A 10,702-nucleotide genomic window follows, 5' to 3' on the forward strand; every position below is an offset into this window, starting at 1 on the left:
GTGTGTGTGTGTGTGTGTGTGTGTGTGTGTGTGTGTGTGTGTGTGTGATAAACCATGGGTCAATGCTCTTACAAACTGAAAATCCTATAGAGATTGTACACAAAGCTGTCTTTATCTGCTGCATGTTCTCAAGTCCATCCTTCCTCAAACACAAGCATCTTTAACTTCAACAAAAGTAAATTATCCTGGCTTACCTTCTGATCTCTTTGCACATCATTTTCTATGCTTGAGTCTCTGACTACCTTAGGCAGGCCAAGAAAAGTGGTTGTATTCTTCCAGATCCAAGCCAGTCTGTAGTAAGCAGCTGCTTAATTCCCATGCATAAGTCTGATGCCAGAGAGTCCATCTGCAGATTAGCACATCAGTTAAAGTGGCTTTCAGCATCTTTCTGCTTTCACGTCTTCGGGGAGCTGACGTTTATGTCTTACTAGTTAAAATCAAGCAAACCTTGGATGACTTCGCATTTAATACACAATTTCTCTGTGTCTATGTTCCCTTCCCAAACCTTCCTCTTAGATTCGTGCACAAACTTCCAGTGTAAAAGGGGACACACTTGCAAAACAGACCAACAGGGGAACCCCCACTGTGTTTGCCAAGACCCAGAGACTTGTCCCCCTGCAAAAACCCTCGACCAAGTAAGTATTCTGCAGAATCATCCTCGGGATACAGCAAAGCTCTAGTTGTTTGAGCAGAAATAGTTTGCAGTTGAATCTTATTTTCTAAGTGCACAGGTTATCTAAGATTTGAAGTAATACTGAATGGGAACAGATACCAGAGAAATCAAACTATTCCAGTTGTGCCATAAAAAAAGTAATGGTGGAGCGATGGACCATTGGGAAAAGCCTTCTATGCAGGTCTCTGAGTTCAGATCCCCAGCACCTCCATAACTGCTAGGTGGGTGTGGCAATGTACTTGTAACTCCAGGACACTCAGAAGGCAGGGGTGGGAAGCCCTGAGCCCTGGAGCAAGCTGACTAGGTATAGATGAGTTCCGTTGAAAGATATGGCCAGCAAAATCAGGTGGGGAGAGAACACAGAAGGCTCCCAACATCAGCCTAAGCACATGCACACACACACACACACACACACACACACGCATCCGCTGTGTACACACACAGAAACAGAGTCTAGTGTGTACACTATACCCATAGTGCATAAAATATTTACATTTAAATTTTAAAAGATAGTGCTGGAATTTGCTCGAGAGAGCTTTTGAGTTCCTTCTGTCCTTGGCACATTCATGATTATAGTTCTATGGATGTCTGTATGGAGTTAAATTACCATCATTGGTTTAACTTAGATTTGTGTGTGTGTGTGTGTGCCAGCCAAATCAGAGAATTGCTATCTTAGTAGACTCTGCCAGGGCACACCTTTGGCATGGCACATTTGCCAGATGCTCTGCGAGTCGCAGGGAAGTGCTCTCCCTGGGAATTCGTCTCCATCAGCACTCTTTTTGCCCTCCCTTAGGTCTGTGGCACTGACAACCAGACCTATGCCAGCTCCTGCCACCTGTTTGCTACCAAATGCCGGCTGGAAGGGACCAAGAAGGGACATCAGCTGCAGCTGGATTACTTTGGAGCTTGCAAATGTAAGAGACTGGCCGCTACTGCCAAGCCTTGTTTGCAGGTGGATTTGGGGTAATTTTGGTGCCACTTTGAATTCTACATATACTAACAAAAAAAGTTTGTATCGTTATGAGAGCAGTCTGAAACTAAAACCAACTCGGGAATCCCCAGGCCTTCATCTTGGGAGATTCTGCGTCTATGAGACAGCTGGAGGCATGGTTTTGTTTTACTATTTGTTTTTTCGAGAAACCTAGAAAATTCCCGTTCTGCCCCGAGTTCAGAGGCACCATTGTAACACACTTAGTACAAATGTGAAAGACTGGGGCTTTCTGAGTTGCAAACCTTCCTCCCAATCCAACTTGTCTTTGCCAAGAACCTTACTGCAGTGGAGTCTCTCAGAGTTGTTTAACGCTGTCTTGCAGGATTTTCTCAGTTGTGTTTAGCTCCCCTTGGTTCTTGCACACTGGTCCAGCCCACTCGTGTTTCTGCTTCTCCTCGGTTTCTACCCACACAGGATCAACCCCATGGGCCCCTTTCTGTTACCTGTTAGCCTCTGACATGCTCTGTCTATTGACATGGACAAAATCCCCCATGAACATTCTGGCCAGAAGCCCACGAAGGCTGGTGTGTTATTCTTTTCTCTTGATGTGTCACCACAAACTCTGAAGCCTTGTGTCGAGGTAGCAGCCACAGCGTTGAGGCCTGTGACGAAACACGCCCTCCTGGCAGCCAGCGCGGACGTGGGGTGGTCTGGACACAGGCACGGGCCTCTTGAAGTGCTGAGTTGGCGTGATTTGCTGCCACACAGGGAGCCCAGCTCGGCTTTTTTTCTCTGCAGCTCCTCAGCAGCCCACGCCCTCTGTTTCTAAATGCCTGGCCCTGGATTTCACAGTCCCGGCTCTCAGTCCTTCACTGCATACCAAAAATTAGTTGGGGATCTCTGAAAACATCCTGATGCCCAGGCCCCACCCCAAAACCATCAAGGTTTTCTTTGGGTAGAAATAGTCATTTATCAGGCATAGCAATGTGAGTCTATCCTTTTGGCCCTTGGGAGGCTGAGGCAGGAGGATCACAAACAGTACCCAACAACTTTGAAGCATGGGAGGCTGTACCTCTGACTCGCTATTTCAAGTTGGTTACATGTTCTCTGCTTACGCAGCTATCCCTGCTTGCACGGACTTTGAAGTGGCTCAGTTTCCCCTGCGGATGCGAGACTGGCTGAAAAACATCCTGATGCAGCTTTATGAACCAAATCCCAAACACGACAGCTATCTAAACGAAAAGCAAAGGAGCAAAGTAAGCTACCAAAGTGTCTATCTGCAGGATCCGAGAGGGGGAAGGCATGGGGGAACATCCTACCTTGCACAGCAGAGAAAGCCTGCCCTGCTTTCCTGCACACACTAACTTTCTGCAGCACTCATCTTCCATCTCACAACCTTCTCGATATAGCCAAACTGCCCACATTCTACTCAAGGGCCAGTGGCCTGGAAAGGGTTTCTTACATTGTACCTACAGAAAGCTATGGTTGAGTAAAATTAACAAATTCAGCATTTATGTGATCAGCTTTCCATGACTGTAACAAACACGGGAGATAACTTAAAGGTGAAAGGTCTCCTGGTTCACAGTCTTGGAAGTTTCAGTCCATGAGTGATGCCAGCTGTGTTGCTTTGAGCCCATGATGAGACAGTGCTTTGAGTCAGAGAGCATGTATTTACGTCATGGTTAAGCAGAGAATGAAACACCCCCTTCAAGGGCATGCCCCTGTGAAACCAGGAGACTTCCAACTAGAAGCTATCTCTGAAGGGTTCTACTGCCTCCCATTAGTGACATGGGCTGGGGACTAAGCCTCTGGGGATTTTGACATGGGCCTCTGGGGAACAATGTTTTCTAATGAAAACAGTCCAACATGTTTATATTTCTGCCATTATAAGGCAGACATGGATCCTGCTACAAGGAAAATTAGTTGCTCATAATGTCAGCAGCATGTTAAGATTTAAAAGTGTGGAACATTGATCCTGAAGTTCCAAGAGAGATCCCTTCATCAGGTAGTTACTGAATATATTCTAGGTGCCAGAATTGGCCTAAGTTCTAGAGATACAGCAATGAACACAAAATTTTTCACCTTAGAAAGTTTATATTCAAAAGAAAGAAAGAAGGAAGGAAGGAAGGAAGGAAGGAAGAAAGAAAGAAAGAAAGAAAGAAAGAAAGAAAGAAAGAAAGAAAGAAAGAAAGAAGAAAAGTTTACATCCAAGGCAAAGAAACAGATTACTATACAAAAACAAGTTGATGTGTCCACAATGTCTGGCAATAAACTAGAATTTTATTTTGCTGAGTTGTTCTAAAACAAAAAATAAGGAAGGAAGGGAGAGAGGAAGGAAGGAAGGAAAAAAGAAGGGAAGGAAAGAAGGAAGAAGAAAGGAAGGGAGGGAGGGAGGGAGGGAAAGCTGTGTTGATTGGAATCCCTTTTGTCTGGACCAGCCTTCACACCCTGGTCAGCTTTTCCTCTGTCATATTATTGTTCCCTAACAAATGACAATCCCAAGACACTTACCTGCTACTCTGAAAACCTTCTCCCTTCTTAATCTCAGGTCAAGAAAATTTACCTGGATGAGAAGCGGCTCCTGGCTGGGGACCACCCCATTGAGCTTCTGCTGAGGGACTTTAAGAAGAACTACCATATGTATGTGTATCCTGTGCACTGGCAGTTTAATGAACTGGATCAGCACCCTGCAGACAGGTAACCCCCTTACCTCTTGCACCCAGCAAATTTCCTGATGTGTTCACACCCACGTGCAACAGAACTTGAGACACAGTTGGGAATGTCTCCGGCTTCAGTTTTTAATACTAAATAGAGGCCATTGTGGTTAGGAATCTAATTAAAATCCCTCAGAAAGTAATCGAAGATGACAACAGCACAGCTCCGAATTACCATGCCGAGTTCCCCACAGAGATTCTGTCAGTTCTCGTTCTTGAACTAAATCCCCAAGGTAACCTATTGGGCCAAACACCACCTCTGGGACAATCCAGGCTGGCCAGCGAATGAGAGCCAGCTCACACAAGCATGCCTCTAGGTTCACATACAGAGACCAGGATCGGAGGGTATGCAATTCCCAGCAAAGAGGCAAGCCTTGGGCCCCAGAACCCGTGCCTGCCTGCAGCTTTTCACTGTGTGGGGCTCATTCAGCAAACACACCGGTGTTGTAGAAGGAAATGTCCTTGGTGATGGAGACTAGTCCTCAGACCCACTGTCCTCTTGCAGGATCCTGACCCATTCCGAACTTGCCCCCCTGCGGGCTTCCCTGGTGCCCATGGAGCACTGCATAACGCGCTTCTTTGAGGAGTGTGACCCCAACAAGGACAAGCACATCACCTTGAAGGAATGGGGCCACTGCTTTGGAATTAAAGAAGGTAAGTTTAGCATCTCATCACAACTGCCTGCAATTGCAGTTCTTAGGGCCCCTGAATGCATGCAACACACGCATTTGCACTAAGGAATACACAAGACACATACACATAAAAAATAACATAATATTTGCTGGGGGAGGCTTTAATCCCAGAACTCAGGAGCCAGAGGCAGGTGGATCTCTGTGTGTTCCAGGCCAGCCTGGTCCACATAGTAAGTTCAGGACAGCCAGGGCTACACAGAGAAACTTCGCCTTGAAACAACAACAACAATAAAAATAACAATAATGTAGGAAAATTCTGAGTAACAACACTGAAGTTGTCTTCTGGGGGACCATACAGTCAAGCAGTAAAAAAAAAAAAGTAAGATCATAAAAGGTCAGAATTTCCCTCGAAGAGGTTATCTGTGTGACTTTGCCTTAAAATGTTTCCTCATGCCAGCGTTCAATGGCTTGGGATGAGCAAGACTCCCCGAGTGTCGGGAGGGAGCCGCTTGTGGGTGAGCAGAAGGACGGCAGCCGTATTCTCGGAACAAACGCCAGAGCTGAGCCTGTTTCTGTCGGCACCTCGCTGCACTTCACAGCCAGTCCTCCCCAGATGTGCAGCTGAAGCCCCTGCCAGGGTCAGGAGCGTGGAAGCCAGCTGTCTGGGAGGTTCTGTTAGCAGTGTACCGGTTGTCTGCAGGGTTGTCTGAGCTCAGTCACTGCGCTCTTTGCAGGTGGCCTCGGGCCGCCACCGCGTGCTAGTCACGTGCGGCACAGGGCATCGTTTCTCCCTCAGTAACCTGAGGCTGAGGTCATCCCGCCATGTTCCCTGGTCACACAGGACAACGCTGCTCTCCTGTGGGGGACGCTGGCCATGGCGGATCATCGGAGGCCATTTTGGAAACCAGACCTCTTTTGTACTAATATGGAATGAATATGTCTAATAGCTTATTAGAGCCAGACTGAAACAAGAATATCCATTGTGTTTATACATGTTCAAATATATCCCCCCCCCCCAAATGGCTAAACCCGTCTTTTCAACTCTCTGCTGCAAAGGCGAACCACAGCTGAAGCCACTGGTATCAGCATGAACAACTCAGCTGGGCCAGGACATTTCTGTATAAGTCTTCTTAAAGGACTCGGGATTTTAAAGACCTGATATAAAGGGCATGTTTCCATAAAGGGCATTTACTTAAGGAAAAAGAGTTGTGCTTCTCCCTTGCAAAAATGTCTGGAAGTTCTTCCACGTGTCAGCCCACACAGGCTCTGTCCTGGGAGGCGGTCTGGGAGGAGCAAGAAAGGCCAAAGCCCAGTGATTTGCAAAGCCCCTGATTGTCTTGTTTGTCACTGTGGTCTGGCCAGCCTTACGCTATTTTGAGGCTGGGAGAGAATTACCACATACTGAGCCAGCAAGGCGGTCATTAAATGTTCGGTTAGAAGAAGTAAACAAGTTATCACTTCAGGACACAGCAAGGCGAGGCAGAGAAAGAAAGGCATCTCTTTACAACTGTACTTTCTTCCCTGTGGAAGCTAATAAGAGCATAGAAGATAAACTGTAGCCAGTGTCTTCCTGAATTTCAACTGCTGTGATCTAAACTAGTTATGTCCAAATGGCACAGCTCTGCCATTAGCCAGCTCCGCACCAGGCCGTGTCACTTTCCCTCCATTCGTCTCATCGTTAGCTGTAAAAATGAAGTTTGGAAAGTCGTGGGGGCTCTTCATTTATTTAGCACTGATGTGTCTTAGTCAGGGTTTCTATTGATGTGGTCAGCAGCATGATCAAAAGCAACATGGGGAGAAAAGGGTTTATTTCAGCTTACAAATCTCAGGTCACATTCCATCACTGAAGGAAGTCAGAACAGGAACCCAAACAGGACAGGAGTCTGGAGGCGGGTGCTGATGCAGAGGCCATGGAGGGGTGCTCCCTGCTGGCTTGCCCCCCATGGCTTGCTCAGTGTGCTTTCTAATAGAATCCAGGACCATCTTCCCAGGGATGGCCCCACCCACAGTGGACTGAGTCCTTCCACATCAACCATCAGTCAAGAAAATGCCCCACAAGCCTGTCTACAGGCCAGTCTGATGGTTCCCTCTTCCCAGGTGACTCCAGCCTGTGTAGAGTTGACTAAAACCCAGCCAATACTCCACCCATTGACAGCTGCTCACATCCCTCTTAGAAAACACCTTCCAGTGAAACTACCAGGGCAATAGGTCAGACCACACAGGATTTCCTGTAAAGACTGTATTTTAAGAGTGTTGGAGCATCCCCAAACAGGAGGATGGTCATACTGCGGAGAGAGTAGCGAATGGCTGAGACTGTGGTAAATACAAGAGTTGATAAGAACCTGACTCAAGTAGTTGTGGGTAACTAAGTAATACAGTCAAGACATCTTAATTTAGACGTATGCTCAGCCTGCCAGCCTTGGGGTAGAAAGATACAAAGGCTGGTAGGAAACCAGGCGGGAAGCAGACAATTGAGAGAATCCAGAGAACGTGAGCAGTGCGGCGACCTCATTCCCGCTGAGCCCAGACAGATAGCTACAGGCTCTGACATAGGAAACACAGGACAGAGGCAGGGTTGGGGAAGTGACAAATTCCATTTGGACACGATGAAGTGTTACTTACAAGACAACACAATCCATACTTCAATAGTGAGTCTGGATTTCAAGAGAAAGTCTAGAAATTGAAATATGCATTTAGGGAGTTGTGAATATAATTTAGTGGTAGAATTCTTACCTCAAATGTGCATGGCCTTGGGTTTATCCCCAGCAAGAGAAAGAGAGAGACCTGGGCGTACGGGGAGGCATCAACACTGAGGAATGGAATTATTATGCTAAAGAAACTGTGTTGAGGTACCAGACAAAGGTCAATGACTGAACACCAAGGAATAATAAAATGTAGATAACAGATGCTGGAGAAGGGGTTCAGGAAGGAGACTGAGTCACCCCAAAATGGAGGAATTCAGGGGAGCTCTATGTCAAAGGTGTGGCAGAGGGGAAGGGGAGACTACACCCCCCCAAGGAAAGTCAGAGGCAGGAAACACTCACAGGCCCACTGAGGCAGAAGTAGGGTGCCCAGCCAGTGGTGGCAAGGCCTTCCTAGTACAGAGCGGCCTTGTGTACGCCGAGGGGGTGGGGACTGTGTCAGCCATCATGCAGCTACAGGCATTTCTGCAGATGACTCAGTTCAAACCCCAGCTGAGGGGCATGCAGAATTTTACCTTCTATGGCACTTCAGCCGCCCTTCATACCTGGCACTCCTTGGTCCGATCCTCCCAGCCACCTCCTTCCTTTGGTGGTCCTCCGTTGGACAAAGATGACAGCTGTCTACCCACAGGGATTCAGATTCCAGGGGCCAGGAGTGAAACCTGGAAACATTTCCAAGAGTTCAAACTATGCTGAGAATCTCGTCATGCTGCCTCCTTAGATGGTTTTGCTCATCCACAGCTCCAGCCTTCGCGGTTCTGTAGCTTCTCAGATGACTTTCTAAAAGCTTGTTTGTTTGTTTATCTATTTGTTTTTGCAGAAGACATAGATGAAAACCTCCTGTTTTGAAATAAGAGTTGAAAGACTCGAAACTTTCCGGCCAGCCTCTCCTGCTTCAGCTGCTTCGGAATACCTGCAGCCACGACACTGTAGATTCATATTTAGCAAAATGCTTGTTTGCATGCAAGACAATGCTAGCAGGTGCTTGTTGGCGATGTGTGTATGTGCCAGGCGCTTAACATTAACTTAGGAAATAAAACTTTAACATTGTAGAGTCAATGGCTGCAGGCTGCACCGTCTGGGGACAGTTTTAACTGGTAGCGATGTCATCTCTGCCTCTACTTTTATAATTGATAATCACAAAACACACAAAAAAACTGTGTTTGTATTGCCCGTACCACCTCATGCATGCTAGGGATGTGGGACGTGGTGACATGCCTCATTTTGAGTATCTTCATGTCCTAATAAACAGTCTATAAAGCCTCAAGTGTCGGCTCAAGTTTATTTCCAGTTACATCCAATTGGATGTAACAGATGGGCCTAGGGCTTACATTAGAGAACAAGATGGAATTGTGCTCACTCACAACTCGAAATAAAGAGCTTTTAAAGAAAAGATCGAGATGCCTTTTGTGGCAAACAAATTGTTCCAAACTAATTGTGAATGCCCTTTGTCATTAAGTAACTTTTCGTGAAAGGAGGGAGTTGAACCCAATCGCTTTTTAGCCAAGTTCAGTTTAAAATTTGGGTGATTCTACATTGCTTTATCCAACCAGTTCAAAGCTCTGTGTGGTAAGGCCTGTTCCTCAGAGAGGAAGAGAGGTCTGAAAATTCTCCACGTGCTTCATTTCCCCAAATAAAGTGAAAGGGACAGACGAAAAGCCGTACTCCTGTGGCCTGATTGTGTCTTAGAAAATTTGTGTTTCTAGTTGGGCTTTCTGTTATGCTAACAATGGGGACATAAATATATAAGTATATACTTATAATTACATACTTATATATGGTTTATATATAACATGTATATATATTATAATAATAAATTATATATAGTTTATATATATGCTCATATATATAATATACTTATTATATATTTATAATTATTAAAAAACCACATCGTTTCCAGGGAGGGGGGTCTGATGCTCACCTCACCTGCAAGCCATGCTGCTTACGTTTAGGGATATGATTTCCTGAAACGTAGCTTGTCCCAGAATTTCTGGAGCCCAGTTTAAGATCATAGTTATAGTACAAACAGTGTGTTTACTTGGTGTTTTTCACAAGGCTTTCCTGAAGTAGTGATAAGTTATTTGGATAGTTAGCTGGATAGATTCAGCTATGAACCAAAACACAAAGCTGTGTATTTATGGTACCAGACTAACCCAACTACTATTGGACCTGTAAGACGTAACCATTGGCTTTCTCTCGTGATGAGCTTCCCCTAAGTACAATGCAGGTCTGAAGTGAGGCACCAAAAATTCCTGGCATCCATTTTATTCCACTTTTTAATATTGAATGAAAGTGGGAGGTTATATAGTTTTCTGTTGAAGTAGAAACCATCAATACAATCATCTTCAACTGTTTTTATCATTTCTGAGAACAGTAAGTTATTTGTTCTTTAACTAAAAGCACATTAAGCCATGTCCTTTCTAGATAATTAGGTTCAACTTGACCAGAAAAAAATCTAATTCTTTTCTTCAAACAGGAAATTAATTTCACAAATTATTCTAAACTTCAGAGCATGTTCAAAAAAAGGTCTTAATTAAAAGCCAATTTTTAGAAGCTAAGTTTTAGAAACTACATTTCACAGTTCTGCTAGCAGGTGTCAACTACACCTAAATTTTATTCTGCTCTCAGGCAACTTTGTAAAAAAAATGCTTTAAAAATAAAAACAACTGATTTTAATATTAAGGATGCCATCTAAACATTTACTAAAAAAAATTTTTTTTTGAAAAATCATTTTCATTTTGAAATGAAAATACTAGGGGTGGAATGTCCAGATCTTACACAGGGTCCAAGGCCCGCAAGTACAGACCTAGAATTTCCACGCTCTCAGTGGCTGCCTTTTAATGACCACTTGATTGTGATAAAGACCAGCCGAGGAGACTATCCTCTCAGTAATCAGCCATATTCTATAATTGAATTATGATCCTTTACACACCGAGTTCCCGGTCTGAAGCCAACTGCTCAGCTGAGCATTGAATTTGTGAGTCACGTTGCCAAAACCATGCAGGCGTCAGTAGCATCGCTTAAATAGTAGCCAGCGAAGGGTGTCATCA

The 10,702-nt window shown here is 45.1% G+C and overlaps 1 protein-coding gene across 1 annotated transcript in view; it reads left to right on the forward strand.

Annotated features, from left to right (window-relative positions):
• Sparcl1 (SPARC like 1) overlaps positions 1 to 8,919 on the forward strand; it is a 29,931-nt gene extending 21,012 nt beyond the window's left edge. Inside the window, exons 6-11 of the mRNA XM_055594586.1 lie at positions 517 to 635; positions 1,467 to 1,587; positions 2,724 to 2,860; positions 4,153 to 4,301; positions 4,824 to 4,972; positions 8,473 to 8,919. Coding sequence (XP_055450561.1) covers positions 517 to 635; positions 1,467 to 1,587; positions 2,724 to 2,860; positions 4,153 to 4,301; positions 4,824 to 4,972; positions 8,473 to 8,501 — 704 coding nt within the window. The 3' untranslated portion in view covers positions 8,502 to 8,919. The remainder of the gene's footprint in view (positions 1 to 516; positions 636 to 1,466; positions 1,588 to 2,723; positions 2,861 to 4,152; positions 4,302 to 4,823; positions 4,973 to 8,472) is intronic.
• Positions 8,920 to 10,702: the final 1,783 nt, after the last annotated feature.

The sequence above is a fragment of the Psammomys obesus genome, unplaced genomic scaffold (genome assembly GCF_907164565.1).
Source record: "Psammomys obesus unplaced genomic scaffold, mPsaObe1.curated_primary_1811, whole genome shotgun sequence".
Classification (NCBI taxonomy): domain Eukaryota; kingdom Metazoa; phylum Chordata; class Mammalia; order Rodentia; family Muridae; genus Psammomys; species Psammomys obesus.